The sequence below is a fragment of the Rattus norvegicus genome, chromosome 7 (assembly GCF_036323735.1).
Source record: "Rattus norvegicus strain BN/NHsdMcwi chromosome 7, GRCr8, whole genome shotgun sequence".
Lineage (NCBI taxonomy): Eukaryota > Metazoa > Chordata > Mammalia > Rodentia > Muridae > Rattus > Rattus norvegicus.
In genome coordinates, this window is record NC_086025.1 from 117,729,894 (window position 1) to 117,749,517 (window position 19,624).

Here is a 19,624-nt window from a genome sequence, read left to right on the forward strand (position 1 = left end):
GAGATGAGAAGGAGTTGGGAGCCTGTGAGTGTATGGAGTATGGAGACCCTCCATAGGCTGGGTCTCCAGCAGACAGCTAGGAGCCGGAGCATGAGGTTAGGGTGAGAGCTGAGATCATCAAGGTCGTAGGTTGGTGGACAGCAAGTGGATGCAGGAGATGAGGTGTAGGCTGAAAGAGGTGTGGGCCCAGCGTGACATCAGGAAGCTTGGAGGCAGAAGTACACGCTCTGGTAAAGCCACCTACATGCCTCCACCTCTGGTCTGCTCTCCCTGGAACACCAAGGCCTCCTTGTGCCTGGAGGCAAGTCATAGGAGTGTGGGAGTGGTTCTGAGCCTCTAGCCCGGACTTCTTGCGGGGACGAAGGGCTGGAGACTCAGAAGGGCAGGGACAGCGACACACGGAGATAGAGAGCCCCTCGTACCCGCACCTAGGACAGGCCTGGAAGATCAGGGTCGGACGCTTGGGGGACGCGGGCTGTGTTTTCCAACTCAGCACAGATCTCAGGTTTCCTGTCTCACCGGGCGCATCTCAAATGCGGGCAAATGTGAGGGCTGGCAGCGGCTGAGAAGGCCACTCAGGACCAGTGTCCCTCAGCTCCCTCCCACCTAGAGCTAGAACCACCTACCCTGGTCCCGCCTACCCTGGGGACTCCCGGCTGTGCGCTCTGACGTTGGGCGGGGCCTGTCGGGAACCGGCCTGCCCTGGGGCCAGCCAGGTGTGCGGCTAGAGTAGCTGAGATCAGGAGAGGTGCTCGGTGGTCCGGTGAGTCCCCCCTCCCCAACTTTGGGGAGCTGCTCGGGTCGGGAGGCGAGGCTCCTATCCCTGGCCCTAGCCTCTTTCCACCCCAACTTCTCCTGGTGTCCCTCCACTCCCCACCTTGTCCTGGCTTTCTGCGCTCCCTGCTCTCCTTCCAATCCGGTTTCGGTCCTCCTTGGGTCCCCGGGGTCATCCCATGGCAGTAGCCTTTTCGGCTTTCGCACCAAACTTGAATGCACCATGGTGGCATTATTCCCGCCTAACAGGTGGCAACATTGAGGCTGAGGCGGATGCTGAAGATGCTCTTGGGACCCGAGGCTGGGGTCTGTCTTGTCACCTTGTCACACAGGGTGTAATTCCCAGGATTATAGGCCGTGGGCCTGGGAAGTCCCCACTTAGATAAGGCAGGCTGCCGCGGGCTATTTTCACTTTCCCAAACCTGGCAAAGGCCTCCCGAGAATTCGAGAATTCTAAGGAGGGAGGTGCAGTCAGTGTAGCTAGCTTCCGGGGCCCTGCTAGGGGAACTGCGGAGGCCACTGGGGGGAGGGGTGGCATTCCTTAGTTCTTTTGGCCTGTGTGGGGAGGGGGCCTGGTGGTCCCCAGGTTCTGCTCAGGGACTAGCAGATTCTAGTGCGCGCTGTTTGCAAACGACAGGGTGAACTTGGGTCGAGGTGGAGAGCTCAGTTTGCTCGACAGTTTAAAAAGTAGGCAGTCTTCATTGGCCTCTGTTGTTTCAGGATATGTTTATGAGTTCCTTGTAGAACGCCCCCCGTCAAACCCTTCCCCCAGTCAGAGCCGGGATGGAGGAGGGGGCAGGTCACTGGAAGTCTGATCCCAGCTGTTTCCAGAGGTCAGGTCAGCCTCTTGTCTGTTCCCAGCTTTCTGGAGCCCAGAATCAACTCTCTGTGATCGAAGCCAGGGGGTGTGGGGACATTCCTGGAGGAGGCTGCCTTAGAGCTGGTAGATGGGCTGGGAGATAGGCAGGTGGGTGTGGCCTGTAGATTGCTGGGTGGTCCCGAAGAGGTCGAGGTGGACGTGTCCCGGATATGGGCTTGGATCAGCTCACAGATAGTGAAGTGTAACTTTGGAGAACTGTGTAAAGTTGGGAGTTTCCTGTCAGTGATGGGCATAGAGGTGGCCTCAGTTAATGAGATATAGAACCTCTACCTAGCATACACAAAGCCCTGAGTTTGTTTCCCTGAGACACATAAACAAGGTGTGTGGTGGCCTGAGGCTGTAATCCCAGGACTTTATCAGATTGAGGACAGAAAGCCATCTACGGCCACGTAGTAGTTTGAAGCCAGCCTCAGTGTATGAGACCTTGTCTCTAATAGTAAACCAAAATATATAATAGGGTAGCCAAGAGCTGTCACCTAGAGGTGCCTGGCCTTAGACTCTTACCACACTAAGAAACCATCCCAATACCCGAATCACCCTCATCTTTTTTTTTTTTCTTTTCTTTTTTTCAGAGCTGGGGACCGAACCCAGGGTCTTGCGCTTGCTAGTCAAGCGCTCTACCACTGAGCTAAATCCCCAATCCCTCATCTTTTCTTTTTTACAGACAGGTCTCATTTAGCTCAGGCTGGCTTTAAACTCAAGGTAATCCTCCTGCCTCAACCTTCGAAAAGCTGGCATTACAAAAATGAACCACTTCGCCTAGTGGGTTTTGGGCCAGCCACTTTCCTCGTGGGGAGTAGCCCCTCTATCTGCAAAGTGTTCTGTTGGCTCACCCATGGTTCTTCCCCAGCCTGGCCCTTTCTAGCAGAGGTCAAATCATCCATGCTGATTGCCTCGTCCCTCCCTCACACCAGCCTCCTGAGATGGTAGTGGCACTGCCCACTTCTAGGTGGAAACGGAGGCAGGGGAGCCATGGTCTTAGTGCTGGAAAATAGATGCCAGTCTCGGCATCTGCCTTTGTGAGAGCAGGCTGGTTAAGTTGGAGATGTTTGGAAGCCTTCCACAGGTCTGCAGTGGGAGGCAGACAACACGAGTCTCTACGCTTTCACCCTTAGTAGCCCAGGGAACTTCTGGAAGACCTCTCCTCAGGCAAACCAGAGGTCCATGGCTTCCACTTGAAAGGGAATTTCAGGACTAGGCGGTGGGAAATAGGGTCGAAGTTTAGTTAAAAGTAGAAAGGAAGGTACTCAAGAAAAGGAAAGCAATACAAGAGGAGGCTTCCCAGGGAAGGATCTGGGGTTCTTTAAAGACTCTTTAAGGGCTGGAGAGATGGCACAGCCCTTAAAGGCACTCATTGCTCTTGCAGAGGGCCCGGGTCCAGCACCCACGTAGTGGCTCACAACCACCTGTCTGAACTCCAGTTCCAGGGGATCCGACACCCTCTTCTGACCTCAATGGGCACGTGTAGGCAAAACACCTAATTTGTAAAGTAAGATAGATAAATCTAAAAAATAAAATATAAAGAATTTTTTAGATTTATTTATTATATAGAGAGTTCTGCTGATAAGTATGGTTGCAGGCCGGAAGAGGGCACCAGATCTCATTGCAGATGGTTGTGAGCCACCATGTAGTTGCTGGGAATTGAACTCAGGTCTCTGGAAGAGCAGTCAGTGCTCTTAGCCTCTGAGTCATCTCTCCAGCCCAAATTATAAAGACTTTATTTTTAAAAATTTCATTCTAAATTTGTGTGTGTGTGTGTGTGTGTGTGTGTGTGTGTGTGTGTGCAGGTTCCTGTGGAGACATTAAGAGGGTGTCAGGTCCCCTGGGGCTGAGTTCCAAGTAGCTATGAGCACCTGAGGTGGGTGCTGGGAACTGAACTTGGGTCCTCTGCCATCTCTCCAGTGCCTAAACGACTCTTGTTGATGTTTTGAGACAGGGTCTCTCTGTGTAACCCTGACTGTCCTGGAACTCGCGATGTAGGTCAGGTTAGCCTCAAACTCACAGAGATCCTCTTGTCTCTTGCTTTATGAGTGCTGGGGTTAAAGTCATGCACCACTGTGACTGTCCTCTAAAGGATAATTTTTGCATAAATGTTAAGCACCAGGGTTAAAAGAATAAGAGGGGTTTAAGGAAAGGACTAAGATATACCCAAGCATGGGTATGGGCTTCTCAAGAGAGAATTAATAGGGCCTGGAGAGATGGCTCAGCGGTTAGGAGCACTGACTGCTCTTCTAGATGTCCTGAGTTCAATTCCCAGCAACCACATGGTGGCTCACAACCATCTGTAATGGGATCCGATGCCCTCTTCTGGTGTGTCTGAAAACTGCTACAGTGTACTCACATATATAATATAAATAAATTAAAAAAAAAGAGAGTTAATAAATATCTTAGCATTGGCCATCTATACCATTTTAATTGGACTTTCACATTACATCTCAGAAGGTGGCGAAGACTCTCCCCTTTTATTTTTTTTTCTCTCTCTCTTTGCTAAGTAAAATTACAGGGTGGCTCTAGAGATGGGTGATATTCTAATAAAGTGAAATCAAGAACCACTACAGTTATAGAAGGGTCTTGGGGTATGTTTTCCTGTATATGGGGTTTTGGGTGAAAAACCCTAGAAAGTCGAAGGTTTAGAGCTAGGAATAGAGACCTTAATCAGGTGTCAAATGGGCTAGAATTCTGTTTCTCATCTGGGAAGAGCCTCAGGGGTGAGGATGCCTTTTTCTTTTCATGACTTCATAATTTTTCCCTTCCTTTTTATCCTGTGTCGCAGATGTTAGCGAGATGATACAAGTAAGTTTTCTGTCTCTTATGCTGAAGCTCAACTTCCCCTGCTATTTGGTTGAGTCTGATGCTTGAGGAAGATGTCCCACAGGTATCCAGAGGCTTCTTGGGTGGCTTCCGTGGGTAGCCACAGGCTTGGACCTAGGGCTTCTGGCAGTCCATTCTACCCAGGTTTCTGGGTTCTTGAAAGCAAGGTTGGGTGGGTAGCTCTCCTTAAGTCAGTTCTTTGGATCCCTGTCTATTTGCCTCTGTCCTAGCCATCATCGAAAGGCCATTTGAAGCTTGGAGGATGGTGTGTGCATTCTGTGGTTAACAGCTGGGAATAAGGGGGACCCCTTACCCTGTCACAGGCTGTGTGACCTTGAGTCAATCTCTAGCCACTCTGTGCCTTGGTTTCCTCGACTGTGAAGTTTCACACTCTACGCTTATGGAAAGGCCAAAATGAGTAGATTTTTGTGAGTGCCTCAAACCAGTCACACAGCTTTGTGAGCAGTCACTCTGTCTGTGGCCTTTGGGAGCAAGCCTAGGTGTCGAGTGAATTTGTGTATTGCTGATCCTTGCCTGCTGAAGGCCAGCCAGCTCTACCTTGGGAGCAAGAAATGACCTTTCAGCTGGAAGGGGCAGGAGCCAGGGACTCTCAGAAGGAACTGGTTAGGCCGGTCTGGATTCTGGAGACTTCTAGGAGTCATCTTGCCCTTCCTCCACTGGAGGGACTGGGTACCTGGGATGGGGTTTGCTGGGCTTGTGATTTGCAGTAAATTGAAACCCTGGGGTCCTAGGACAAGCTCTGAGTTAGTGTCTCAGTCTCCCTGAGGTCTCTGCAGATGTGCTACCTGTCTCTCAGGCTGGGCAGGTGGGTTTGTGTGTGCCTGTATGTGTGTGTTTGTGTATGTGTACATGTTTGTGCATGCATGTATGTTTGTATGTACATGTGTGTGTGTGATAGTAAGTTCTATTTTTAAAAGGTTCATTTAAAAAAAAAGGTTCATTTTATGTTTTTCCTCCCCCCCCCCGTGTGTGTGTGTGTGTACTCTGTTGATCAGAACCCCCAGAGACCAGAATAGGGCATTAGATCCTTAGAACTGGAGTCCCAGGTAGTTGTAAGTCACCTGAGGTGGGTGCTGGGAACCGAGATCAGATCCTTGAAAGACCTGGAGGCCAAACATCGAGCTACCTCTGCAGCTCCTATTTCTCCACTTTGGGAAAAAAAAACTTTTATTTTTTATTTTTCATTACACGTATGTGTGAATACCTATGTGTCTGTATATGTGGGTTTGTGCACATAAGTGCAGGTGTCCAGGGAGACCAGAGGGGTTTTGGATCTCCTGGAGTTAGAGTCACAGAGGCTGTGATCTACTCTGGGAACTGAACTTCAATCCTCTGTAAGAGCAGTAAGTGTTCCTAACTACCGAACCATTTCTCCAGCCCCTGTTTAACTAGTAAAGATTATTATTTTTTTTATGTGTATGAGTGTTTTGCCTACATATATGTCTGGGTGCCATGTGTGTAGTGCCCCAGAGGCTAGAAGAGGGTGTCAGATACCCTGGAACTAGAGTTAGGGATGGTTCTTAACTCCATGGGATGGTCAACTAGAATCGTTGGGTCACTGAGATTCCCATGTGAGCTCCCATGGAGCAGACTTGACTCCAGACTGGACTTCAGCCAGTGGCGATGGTTAAATCTGGTGATTGATCCCTTGCCTGATGTGGGGCTGTGTGTTCTAGGTAACAAGGACAGTTTGTGCAGCGACTCAGAGGTGGTCACAGCTCAGTGTTTGAAGAGTGCCCGAGGCCCATTCGGCTAAAGGAAAAGGGACCGGGGGTGGAAGTGTTCCCTCTTGTGTTCTGGATGGCAGCGTTTGGGCGGGGGATGGGGCTCCAGGAAGCCATCGATGTGAAGAAAGTTGGAACGGAAACATCAGGTAGGCATTGTGAAGTCAAGTCTGGAGCTAGGGCTGGGGTGTGTGTGTGTACTGATGGCTTTTTATTCTTTTTTTTTTTTTTTTGTTCTTTTTTTCGGAGCTGGGGACCGAACCCAGGGCCTTGCGCTTCCTAGGTAAGCGCTCTACCACTGAGCTAAATCCCCAGCCCCGGCTTTTTATTCTTAACACACCTAAGGTCGCTTGGGAAGAGGGTGCCTCAATTGAGGAATTGCCCAAGTCAGATTGGCCTATGCGGCCATGTCTGTGAAGGACTGCCTGGATTGATGATTGGCATGGTAGGGTCCAGCCCACTGTGGGCAGCACGTCCCAAGGCAGGTGGGCCCAGGGTTTTTAAGAAAACTAACAGCGTGAGTCAGTGAGCAAGCCGGTTAGCAGTGGTCCCTTGGTTCCTGCTTCAGTTCCTGCACATTCCTGTCCTATTTCCCTCAAAGATGACCCCTGACCCGGAAGTGTAAGGTGAAACAATCCCTTTCCTCAAAGTTGCTTCTGGTCAGAGTGTTTTATCACAGCAACAGAAGAACAATTAAAACAGGGATGTTTGAGTCTGAGACTGTCATTGACAGGGAGGGCAGGGAAGATGTGGGGCTTCAGCGCCCTCTGGGGAGAGTAGAAGAAGGCCAGGGCCCCAGCCCAGCACTGAACATGAGTGATGGGAGCTGTGACAGAGGTACCAGCTAGCCCCAAATGGTGATAGAAGGGGTCCCAGACTGTGAGAGGGAGGCTAGACAAGGAGGGACCTTGAGCTGGCTCTGCCAGTCAGCCCCATGGACTTCACCCACTCCCCCACCCAACCCTCCCCCCACTCTCACCTGGATCTGGATTCTGGTGACTTCCTATATCTCCCCCTGGCCCAGTGTATGCCTCCTGCCAGGCCTAGGCCCATGTGGTACTGGTGTAATGAGCAGCAATGAGAAGGCTTGCGGCCATGAGTGTAGCTGAGAAAAAAAAAATGGCCCCTGGCTGTGGTGTGTCTGAGGCGCTGTCTCTTTCTTTCTGAGCCTTGGAGGGCTGGGCGTGGTGGCATGGGGCCCCTCTCCTGAATTCGGAGAGAGCCAGGAGGTGTGCACATCCCTGAGCTCTTTATCTGTGTGTCCCCCCTCCCCTCTCCGGCTGTGCTGGCTAAGGTAAACCCTGCATTAATTTGCCCGAAGTAAGTAGGTTCTACATTAAGATAATTGCTATAAGGGTCTGTTTGTGTAATATGCAAACACATTTTGACAGCAACAAACCATTTTGCTGTGAATTATAAATAGACCCCTTGGGTGGTTTGGAATCTGTTTTGCATAGCACGCCTGCTGTTGGGATCGCCTGTTCTGGTCTTTGGCGCTGATAAAGACTGAAGCTCTTCCCAGCTTCATAGATGCCGCTGGCTCCCCCCAGGGATAAGTCCCCTCCTGAGGGAGACTCTGGTGCTCAAGTGGAGGCAGGGGACACAGGCAGAGCCCGGCAGGGCTGGGGGGGACAGGACTAAGGCTCAGAAGTACTGAGGCAGGACAAAGGGTCTGTTTGCAGTGTGACTTGTTACTCTGGCATTTATGAGGGGCCTTGACTATGCTGGCCTTGCATGGGGTGTGGGGGTGGGTGTGCTCTTGAGCCCCTGTGAAACTTTACTCCACCAAGGGAGAGCAGGGAGTTGTGAATTTCTGGTCATCCCTAGTGGGAGCTGTCTTGTCGGGTTAAGAGGGTTGACCCTCCGGTGGGAAAGGGAGAATTCCCCAGAGGGAGGAAGATGGATAGAGGCCAGACAGTGCCTGTGGCCAGGGCTGAGGCAGGAGTTTTAAAAACGTACATTGGTGGGAGTGGACTGAGGAGATGGATCAGTGAGGAAGGGGGCTTGCAGTGAGTGAAAGCTTGAGTTTAGGTCTCCAGCATCCGGCTCAGAGCTGGGTGTGCCCATGAACCCATAACCCCAGCCCTGCGGAGAGGGGCGGAGGCAGGAGGATCTCTGAGGCTATCTGCCAGCCTAGCTTTGGGTTCAGTGAGACACCCTGTCTCTAGGGAGTAAGGCGGAGGCAGACAGGACTGCTAATGCCTTCCCCTGGCTTCCATGTTTGCATGTCTGTACAACCACATGCCATATATATATGGAGTTTGGAGTGGTGTCTCAGTGGAAGAGCGATTGCCTAGCATATGGTTGGTCCTGGAGTGTGTGTGTGCGTGCGTGCGTGCGTGCGTGCGTGCGTGCGTGCGTGCGTGTGTGTGTGTGTGTGAGAGAGAGAGAGAGAGATTATATATATATTTTATATCATCATCATATCATCATCATTTTCTCTACATATTGAGCTCTCTCCACGGTTCAGAACCCCAGGAGTCAGGTGATGCTGAGAGCAGTGTAGGATGCTGGGAGAGCCTTGCTTTAATTCCCACTCAATGGCTGCAGAGGGAAGGGAGCACCTGGCCCTCCCCAGCAAACTGCCTCCTGGCAGTGGTGCAGGGCTGACTATGCAAACTTCAGAAGAAAAACAATCTGGCCTGTGCCAAGGGGTAAAGACTTTGAGCTTGGAAAGGGAAAAGATCCGAATGTTGATCGGCTAAAGCCGAGGTCAGAGGAAAAGGAAGCCTCGCTGCTTCAGAGGCCCTGAGGTGGGCTCTGCACAGATATTAAGGCCTGTGGATAGCGTGAGGCCTGGCCTCTCAGCCGTTACTGGTTCCTGGCCAGCTGCCTCAGGGTGTGCGTGTCCTAGGCTGTGGGCTGAGGCCCAAGTTCCTTCGCTGGCTTTTGTAATAGACCTTCCCTTTAAGGTGTAGGCACAGGGTCCCAGCCAGAGTGTCATCCCACACTAGCTAGGTCCCCAGTCATCCAGTGCGGATGATTTTGGATTTGAGGAGTGCTGCAGAGAGGGTGGGCTGGTGGAGCCTGGCGTTGGTGCCCTGTACCCAGCCAGCGAAGCAAACCTGATTCCGAGTATGCATCTGGGGCCCGGGCCAGTGGCTCTTCAGCCTAGGGCCTCAGCGTCTAGAGTTAGGTGATGTGGAAAAACACTGGTGTAGGTCTGGGGAGACCGTGGGTGAGGCCACCACAGGGTCAAGTCTCTATGTGACGTATAGGAGGGCTGAGCCATCCGTACTAGTGTAGGAAAGAATGTCACAGACAGGACTAGGAGGTGGGTGGTCCAGAACTACAGGCGCTTTAGTTAGTACGCTGTGTCTCTAGGTCTGTTGCAAGTTTATGTAGAAGGGATGCCTGGGACACATGGGGCCCCTCTCTTCTTGTCTCCTCTGGGCGTCCTACCCTTGGCCCTCTCCTGGGACCTTTGCCTCCTCTGTTCCTCCCCAACTCTGGATGCCCTGCTTTCAGGATCTCCTGCCAACGTTGCTCTGGCAACCCCAGGAACTTGGCAGTGAGTTTAGCAACCGCCCTGCCTGCCTGTCTGACCACCCAGATGGGACAAAGCTCCAGACCAGGGCCACACAGCAGTGTGGTGACAGAGTCCTTCCCAGGGTACAGATGGCCAGGGCTTCAGTGAAGGAGAAGAGGCAGCATGGGGAGCGGAAAGGGTGTGTGACAACTCGACCAAGTGAGAGGGTCTGCAGCAATTAGGAACAACGAGGTCTTAAGGACCTACTCTCCTGTTAGAGGTGACCAGGTTAACACCCCTGCAGGGGACTTCAGCAGGGAGAACTCACTCACCTGGTGTAGAACTTGCAGAAGCTGAATGTCAACAGTCATGGACTTCCTGTCCTGGACACTGACCTGGAGGCCATCTTGGGTTAGTGTCTGTACTTACGCAGCGCAGAGCTCTGAAAAACAGAGATCAGTTGTCCCCAGGGCACGGTAGTTAAGATGGGTGCTTCCCCTCTGTCGCTACCTACTTCCAGCCCTTGCTTATATGTCTTAAAAATTTCTGTAACCTGAAGACTGGGAGGGGCGGGCTTTTGTTTTGAGACAGAGTCTTGCTGTGCAACCCAGGTTGGCCTCACACTTACTAACCAGTACGATGTCACCAAGTGTACACATCCCCCAGCCATAGTGCTAACAAGTTTTATACCTTAGCCTAGAGGGGTCTAGTCTCCCTGCTCATCAGAGCACAGAGCGGCTGAGGCGTCTAGTGACGTCTCCTGGCTATGGTTTTGGTTTCCCATCTGTATTTGAAGACATGCACTTCGTCAGCACTTCTGTGTTTTGGTCAGTGAAGTGAAGTCTGCCTGCTGGTCTGTCTGTCTCTGTCTGTCTATCTCTGTCTCTGTCTGTCTATCTCTGTCTCTCTCTCTGTCTCTCTCTGTCTCTCTCTGTCTCTCTCTGTCTCTCTCTGTCTGTCTGTCTGTCTGTCTGTCTCTCTCTCTCTCTCTCTCTCTCTCTCTCTCTCTCTCTGTATGTGTGTGTGTGTAAATCAAATGTCAGTGTCTAGTGTCTTCCTCAGGCACTCTCCACTTTGTTTTCCGAGACAAGGTCTCTCACTGAACCTGGAACTGACTGAATCCACTAGCCTGGGTGGCCAGTGAGCCCTAGAGCCCCTCCTGTGCCATCTCCCCAGGGTAGGGGTTGCAAGCGTGTGCTGCTGTGTTTTGCTGTTTTACCTGGGTCCTAGAGGAACTGAGCTTGAGTCCTCATGCGTACAAACCAAGTACTTTACTCACCAAGCCATACCCTCAGCTCTGCAGTTCTTTGGTATACACGATCCTTAAAGCTTGATTTTTACTAATTCTAACTGCCAGCCAGAGGAGTCTTTCTTTTGGTTTAGTTTGGTTTGGTTTCATTTTTCAAGACAGGGTTTCTCTGTGCAGCTCTGGCAGTCCTGGAATTCACTCTGTAGACCAGGCTGGCCTCGACTTCCGAATTCAGAGGTCTACTTGCCTCTGCCTCCCAAGTGCTGGGATTAAAGGCCTGCACCACCATTGCCCAACTCTACCAGAGTTTTTAAATGCTTTACAGGACAGATATTAAAAGGATGGCCTGGGCCTGTTAAAACATGTTAAATAAAGATTTTTTTTTTTAAATTGGGGGCTGGAGAGATGGCTCAGTGTTTAAGAGCACTGACTACTCCTCCAGAGGTCCTGAGTTCAAATCCCAGCAACCACATGGTGGCTCATGACCATCTGTAATGAGATCTGATGCCCTCTTCTGGTGTGTCTGCAGACAGTTACAGTGTATTCATATATAATAAATAAATCTTTAAAAATTGGATTATTTTAATGTTATAAATATGAGCGTTTTATCTGCATGCACGTGTGTGTGTGTGTGTGTGTGTGTGTGTGTGTGTGTGTGTGTGTGTGATTAACTGGAGCCCAGAAATGCTGGGGTTCACATGACAGCTGTTCACTTTGGCTGCTGGCCAGAAGCCCTATCACTGTAGAATAGGCCTGGACTGTAGATCTCACACCTATCTGTGGGCATATCTTCCCTTGAGCACCTCAGGGGAAGGAGTGGCAGAGTCGGCTATCCTTGTCCCTTATGCTCTTGACAAGCACTCTTTCTGCATGTTTGAGGGAAATTCAGCTCCCTCTGTACAGCGTCCAGCAGCAGCAAGTGGTACACTCTAGTGTTTTAGCTCTTAGGCCTGGGTGCCTGCTCTCAACAGTGTGTGTCTGGATCCCAACCCTTGATACTAGTTAGTGTTACAGCAATCAGGTCAGAGTGTCTGGATCCCAGCCCTCCAGAGTCTGGTGTTCTAGATCTCGGCCTTTGACTGCTCCCTGTAGCTCTCCTAGCAACTGAGGCCTTTGTTTTCTTCCGATTTGCACAGCTCTTGCCTCCACCACACTTGTTTTTATTGCTCCTACCCTAGCTTCTGGAAATCTCCATCTGTGCTTTTTTTTTTGTTTGTTTGTTTGGTTATTTTGGGTTTCGTTGTTTGTTTGTTTTTGTTTTCTTTTGAGGAAGTATATCACCACATATCGATGACTGGCCGGGAACTTGCTATGTAGATCAGGCTGGCCTTGAACTCACGGGTAGCTGTCTGCCTCTGCCTCCCAACTACTGAGATTTAAGGCATGACCCACCACCCACAGCTCCAGATGCCCTCTTATTGCTACTCCCATTGCCACGGCTGCTATTCTTCCGGTTATCCGTTCAGCGGACTCTACCTATAACTCAAGTCAGACAAGACCCCAGTATGGAGACGGGAGATTGGCAGGAAGTCCCACCCCTAGCTAAGGAACTGTTGGCAACTGATAGTTGCTAGGAGAAGAAGAGTCAGGTTTTTGTTTTTGTCTTTAAGAATGTAGCCCTGGTAAGTGGACCGTGCTCCAGTGGAAGGCCGTGAATCCAAGAATCTATGGGCAGCACAAGTTTGACTTCCGTGGGTTTAGAAAAAGGAAACAGAAGACAGGAAGTTGGGTGGGTAGGGAGGCAGGGGTGGATCTGGGAGAAGTGGAGGAGGACTGTGACTATGATCAAAACACATTGTGAGGAAGAACTCATAAAAACGAAAAGGGAAAAGATCAGAACTGAGAAAGCAGTGGAAAACCAGTACCAGGGGCAACACAGGAAACTGCCTTCCTCCGACTCACAAAGGGATTCCTTCACATAGCCTATCCATATAGCTGGAGCAGAACATTGGCCGAGCGGGTCTGGCAAGGGTGACTTTAACAAGTGAGGCAGGCCTTCATTCAAATGGGGAACTCTGCACCAGTCAAGTGTCTTCTTCTGGGTCACCAGAAGAAGTGCTGACCCTCAAGTCCTGGTAGAAATGGCTGCAGGGTCATGCAGGGTTCACGGAGGCTGTAAACTGGCAGAAATCCAGGGGCAGGCTGATGAAGTGGGTGTGTCTGAACAGAGCTTTAGGAGACAGACCTGGGCTTCCACGGCAAGCAGCACTTCTTCAAGACCCTGCCTACCTCAGAGCAGCAGCCCGCTGGCTATTTGGCAGATAATAGTGGGGCGCACTAGGGAAGGGAGGGTCTAACAGCTACCAGCTAGGGAGTCCATGTCCCTCTGACTCGCAACATCTCAGCTTAAAACAAAAATGCCCCCGAGAAAGGATGGTTCCAACAAAAGCTAACTGTTAATGGTTATCAATAGTATTTACTAGTCATTTGTCAATGCTTAGGTCCTGTCTTGGTGCCTTAGTGAGAATAAGTCCCCCTAACCTAGCTTGACTTCTAACTCCGTTTAATTCCTGTGTTCCCCAACAGAGCTGCAGAGACAAGGAATCAGCAGCCACACTGAGGGCCACAGGAGGACCCTCAGTGGTGTTCATGGCTGGCCTGGACCCCACGCTGAGCACAAGTCACCCATTCTATGATGTGGCCAGACACGGCATCCTGCAGGTGGCAGGTAGGTGAACTATCTGGCTGGTCCCCAGGACTGATCCATATTGTCTTTAGGGGCTTGCAAGGTAGTGAGTTGTCACAGGCTGCCTATCTCTACCTGGGCTACCGGAATGAAGAACATAAAGAGAGCAAGAGAATCCACCAGTGTTCCCAGACAGCAACAACAATGGCGTCTGTGTCCCGAGTGCTGTCTGAACTGCTCAGGTTAGCTCCCCCCACCTTCTTAAGTGGATGATGTCTTTAAGTGAGGACACTGCTGTGTCTCAGCCACCGCAACAGACATGTGTAAAAACTATGACAAGCAGCTTGCCCTCGCAGGGTGTTAGGAGTCAGGACAAAGTTGTGCTTCATAGAAGTTAGGCCTTCGGACCTCTCAGCATGCACTTAGAACCTGACGCTAAGTCCCCTGCACCAGCTGTCATTGTTGGCTCTTTCTTCTAAGGAGCTGGGATCCTACTGACGTAGTGGACAAGAAGTACTGTCCCCAAATAATTGAAAACCCCCAGAAACAGGAGTAAAAAATGTTCTGGCACCTGCTGGGTGTAGAATGATCATAAAATGGCTGGGACCAATGGGCACTTGGTTGTTTGAAGCTTTTAGTGTCCTTTTTTGAAAAAAGTTTTAGACTTAGGAAAGAAGGACGCTAGATCAAATACGGAGGACATGGATTTACATATCACATACCTACCAAAGAGAGAAAAGAAATGGTCACTTAAAAAAAGGTTGATTTGGGGCTGGGGATTTAGCTCAGTGGTAGAGCGCTTACCTAGGAAGCGCAAGGCCCTGGGTTCGGTTCCCAGCTCTGAAAAAAAGAAAAGAAAAAAAAGGTTGATTTATTTATGTATATGATTACACTGTAGCTGTCCTCAGACACACCAGAAGACAGCATTGGACAGCATCACAGATGGTCGTGAGCCACCATGTGGTTGCTGGGAATTGAACTCAGGACCTCTGGAAGAGCAGTCAGTGCTCTTAACTGTTGAGCCATCTCTCTAGCCCCCTTATTTAACGCTTCTTATTTAACAAATATTTATAAATAGAATCCTTTAGTGCGCATTTAGCCTCAGCACATGGGAGACAGAGGCAGGCAGATCTCTATGAGTTCCAGGGCCGGCGGATCTACATAAAGAAACCCTGCCCTTAAAAAAACCAAACAAAACAAAACAACCCTTAAAAAAACAAAACCCTTAAAACCCTTAAAAAAACAAAACAAAACAAAAAAACATAGAACAAACAAACAAACTGAAAGCAAAATTTAAAAAAAAATAGCCTGTTTATCTTTTATTTTATGTTTGTAAGTATTTTGCCTACCTGTATATCTGTGTACCACGTTTGGGCCTCATACTCTCAAAGGCTAGAAGGGGTTGTTGGATCCTCTGGAACTGGAGTTACGGATGATTGTGAGACCCTGTGTAGATGCTAGGAGTCAAACCTCGTTGTTCTGCAAAAGTAGCCAGGTGCTCTGAGAGACGGCTCTTAACCTGAGGCACCTCTCCAGCCTCAGAACCCATATGACTTTTTTTTTAAGATTTTATTTATTTATATAAGTACACTGTCACTGTCTTCATGCATACCAGAAGAGGGCATCAGATCTCATTACAGATGGTTGTGAGCCACCATGTGGTTGCTGGGAATTGAACTCAGGACCTCAGGAAGAGCAGTCAGTGCTCTTAACCGCTGAGCCATCTCTCCAGCCCCCATATGATTTTTTAAAGTTTTTCAATACTTGGTGTGTGTGCACGCACTCCTGTGTCCCACACATGTGTATGTGTGGTGTGTCTGTGTGCACATATGTACAAGTGCACGTGTGTGTGTGTGTGTGTGTGTGTGTGTGTGTGTGTGTGTGTGCATTTGAGACAGGGTCTCTGACTGAATTCAGAGCTTACTGACTGGCTAGACTGGCCAGCCAGCCTTCTCTGGGGATCTCCCTGTCTCTGCCACCTCAGAGTTAGGGTTACAGATACTTGCCGTCATACCAAGCCCAGATTCTGAGTAAGAACATTAAGAGTATTGCTAAGGTTAGAGACTTGAAAATTTAGAGACCAGAAACTCTGCATGTGGTCAACCTGCACACATGTCCCTTGTACACTTGAGAAGCATGTGTACTTTACACTTTACATGTGCTGGGAATGATATTGTGTCTTTCAGTGAGGTTAGGTTGGTTAGTGGTGATGTCATTCAAAATTTCTGCATCTTTGTCCTGCTTTGTGTCTACCTAGCACAGGAATTTCTAAAGCTCTGGAAAGTGCACTTAGCTGTTTGTTTGTTTGTTTGTTTGTTTGTTTTAAGTGGACATGACTCCCGTTGGTTCTGTCCATCTTTGCTCCTTCTGGGTTTTCTGTTTTTCCACCTTAATATTATTTATTATTATTGTCGGGCTGTGTGCATGCCACAGTGTGCACACGAGCTCAGAGGACAATTTTGTGGAATCAGTTCTCTCCTTCTTTATGTGGGCTCTGGGATTCGAACTCAGGTCATCATGAACTCGGTACCCGCTGAGCCATGCCACTGGCTCCAGAAGAAAGAGCAGCGATGCAGCCTTTCTGCTGTGGAGTCGGTTTGAGAAAGGATCTTCCGTAGCCCAGCTGGAACAGGCGCTGGCTGAGGCCAGGGAAGACCTTAAACTTCTGACGCTCCTGCTCCAGGCGCTCCTGCTCCAGAGCCCCTGGAGCAGCCAAGATGGCAGTCTTTCCTGTATACCACCACCCCAGGTGAAGGAGGTGCTGGGGAACTGAACCCAGGGCCTTTGGTGTGTTAGGGGGCACTCTACATACTAAGTGACATACTAAGCTTGTTTTGTTTTTGAGATAGGGTCTCCCTTTGCTAGCCTCCACCTGAGTGTCTTTCTCCCTCAGCCGCCGCCTGAACACTGGATTGCCCATGTGTACCCATCCTGGTCCCTGCCCTGTGTGTGAGGTTTTGTGATGAGTGTTATATATTTGGGGTTATTCTGTCTGCATGATGTGTTGTCAGTAACTCCTTTTTATACCTTCTAACATTTGTCTTTTTCATTTTGGTTGTTTTTGAGGTGGGATCTCACGTAGCTCAGGCTGGCCACGAACTAGACAGCCAGGAGGACCTCAAACTCTTACTGCTTCTTCCAGATGCTGGGGTCACAGGCCTGCACCTCCACCCCTCTCTCCCCCTTGCTGTAGAGTGTGATTTTCCTCACCAAGACCCCCACCTAGCTGTCTCATTCTGGGAGGAGGCAGATGTGCCTCTCCATTCTTTCTCTTCCAACCTGAGTGTCCATACACATCTCTAGAGAACACGTTAGTCCAGGGTCTTTAACACTTTTGGGAGAGATGGAAACAAAATGGGAAGCCTTTTCTCAGGGCCTTGTCGGGCGTGCTGAGGAGTCTGCGCTTGGCCATCATAGCTCTGAGGCCACAACCAACTTTGTGATTGACAGTTACTCTTTTTTGCTGAGGAGGAGAGTGCTGATGGCAGAAGCGTATGAGTATGTGTCCGTGTGTGTGTCCGTGTGTCTGTGTATCTATGTGTGTCTGTGTGTATCTATGTATATGTTTGTATATGTGTCCATGTGTATGGTATGTGTGTGTCCGTGTCCATGTGTGTGTGTGTGTGTCTGTGTGTGTGTCTGTGTGTGTGTCTGTGTGTGTCTGTGTGTGTGTCTGTGTGTGTGTCTGTGTGTGTGTGTCTGTGTGTGTATCTGTGTGTGTGTCTGTGTGTGTCTGTGTGTGTGTCTGTGTGTGTGTGTCTGTGTGTGTGTCTGTGTGTGTGTCTGTGTGTGTCTGTGTGTGTCTGTGTGTGTGTCTGTGTGTGTGTCTGTGTGTGTGTCTGTGTGTGTCTGTGTGTGTCTGTGTGTGTGTCCGTGTGTGTGTGTCTGTGTGTGTGTCTGTTTGTGTGTCTGTTTGTGTGTCTGTGTGTGTGTCTGTGTGTGTGTGTCTGTGTGTGTGTCTCTGTGTGTGTCTGTGTGTGTATCTGTGTCTGTGTGTGTGTGTCTGTGTGTGTGTCTGTGTGTGTGTCTGTGTGTGTGTGTCTGTGTGTGTGTCTGTGTGTGTCTGTGTGTGTGTGTCTGTGTGTGTGTGTCTGTGTGTGTGTGTCTGTGTGTGTATCTGTGTGTGTGTCTGTGTGTGTGTGTGTGTGTCTGTGTGTGTGTCTGTGTGTGTGTCTGTGTGTGTGTCTGTGTGTGTGTGTCTGTGTGTGTGTCTGTGTGTGTGTCTGTGTGTGTGTCTGTGTGTGTGTCTGTGTGTGTCTGTGTGTGTGTGTCTGTGTGTGTCTGTGTGTGTGTGTCTGTGTGTGTGTGTCTGTGTGTGTGTCTGTGTGTGTGTCTGTGTGTGTATCTGTGTCTGTGTGTGTGTCTGTGTGTGTGTCTGTGTGTGTCTGTGTGTGTGTCTGTGTGTGTGTGTGTCTGTGTGTGTGTGTCTGTGTGTGTGTCTGTGTGTGTCTGTGTGTGTGTGTCTGTGTGTGTGTGTCTGTGTGTGTGTGTCTGTGTGTGTATCTGTGTGTGTGTCTGTGTGTGTGTGTGTGTGTCTGTGTGTGTGTCTGTGTGTGTGTCTGTGTGTGTGTGTCTGTGTGTGTCTGTGTGTGTCTGTGTGTGTGTCTGTGTGTGTGTCTGTGTGTGTGTGTCTGTGTGTGTGTCTGTGTGTGTGTCTGTGTGTGTGTCTGTGTGTGTGTCTGTGTGTGTCTGTGTGTGTGTGTCTGTGTGTGTCTGTGTGTGTCTGTGTGTGTGTGTCTGTGTGTGTGTCTGTGTGTGTGTCTGTGTGTGTGTCTGTGTCTGTGTGTGTGTCTGTGTGTGTGTCTGTGTGTGTCTGTGTGTGTGTCTGTGTGTGTGTGTGTCTGTGTGTGTGTCTGTGTGTGTGTCTGTGTGTGTGTGTCTGTGTGTGTGTGTCTGTGTGTGTCTGTGTGTGTCTGTGTGTGTGTGTCTGTGTGTGTGTCTGTGTGTGTGTCTGTGTGTGTCTGTGTGTGTAACTGTGTCTGTGTGTGTGTCTGTGTGTGTCTGTGTGTGTGTGTCTGTGTGTGTCTGTGTGTGTGTCTGTGTGTGTGTCTGTGTGTGTGTCTGTGTGTGTGTCTGTGTGTGTGTCTGTGTGTGTGTCTGTGTGTGTCTGTGTGTGTGTCTGTGTGTGTGTGTCTGTGTGTGTGTCTGTGTGTGTGTCTGTGTGTGTGTCTGTGTGTGTCTGTGTGTGTGTCTGTGTGTGTGTGTCTGTGTGTGTGTCTGTGTGTGTGTCTGTGTGTGTGTGTCTGTGTGTGTGTGTCTGTGTGTGTCTGTGTGTGTGTGTCTGTGTGTGTGTCTGTGTGTGTGTCTGTGTGTGTGTCTGTGTGTGTGTCTGTGTGTCTGTGTGTGTCTGTGTGTGTCTGTGTGTGTGTGTCTGTGTGTGTGTCTGTGTGTGTGTTTCTGTTTGTGTGTCTGTGTGTGTGTTTCTGTGTGTGTGTCTGTGTGTGTGTCTGTGTGTGTGTGTCTGTGTGTGTGTGTCTGTGTGTGTGTGTCTGTGTGTGTGTGTCTGTGTGTGTGTCTGTGTGTGTATCTGTGTCTGTGTGTGTGTCTGTGTGTGTGTGTCTGTGTGTGTGTCTGTGTGTGTGTGTCTGTGTGTGTGTCTGTGTGTGTGTCTGTGTGTGTGTGTGTGTGTGTCTGTGTGAGCATTTGCATGTGAGTGCAGGTGCCCACAGGCTAGAGCATCAGATAGCCTAGAACTGAAGTTACAGGTGGTTGTGAGCTATCCAACATGGATACGAGGAGCTGAACTTGGGTTCTCTGCAAGAGCAGTCAAGGCTCCTAACCATTAAGCCTTCTCTAGCCCAAGAGATGGTATAAAGTGTTGAGCTGGAGGCTGAGCTGAGCTTCTGGACTGAAGATGGGGTTGTTACAGTATGGGTCAGGTCTCTGGTGTGCAGAAAGACACTGTAAGAGAAGATGAGGTCGTTACAGCGTGGGTCAGGTCTCTGGTGTGCAGAAAGACACTGTAAGAGAAGCGACTTGTCTTTCTTGGCCTTTGTCCTGCCTGCTCTGCTGGCAGATGCCCCAGAGCTGGCTTCATTCACCATGGGATATCCCTGTGGTTTGTTATGGG

General features: G+C 49.9%; 1 protein-coding gene across 2 annotated transcripts in view; it reads left to right on the forward strand.

Moving 5' to 3' along the window:
• The window catches only part of Arhgap8 (Rho GTPase activating protein 8), a 58,520-nt gene that overhangs the window by 6,382 nt on the left and 32,514 nt on the right, over positions 1–19,624 (forward strand). Inside the window, exons 1-2 of one of the 2 annotated variants that reach the window (NM_001004242.1) lie at positions 712–763; positions 13,455–13,596. In NM_001004242.1, coding sequence (NP_001004242.1) covers positions 13,518–13,596 — 79 coding nt within the window. In that variant the 5' untranslated portion in view covers positions 712–763; positions 13,455–13,517. Of the gene's footprint in view, positions 1–711; positions 764–13,454; positions 13,597–19,624 lie in introns of those variants that run through there. The other variant, XM_039078844.2, reaches the window with a different exon arrangement.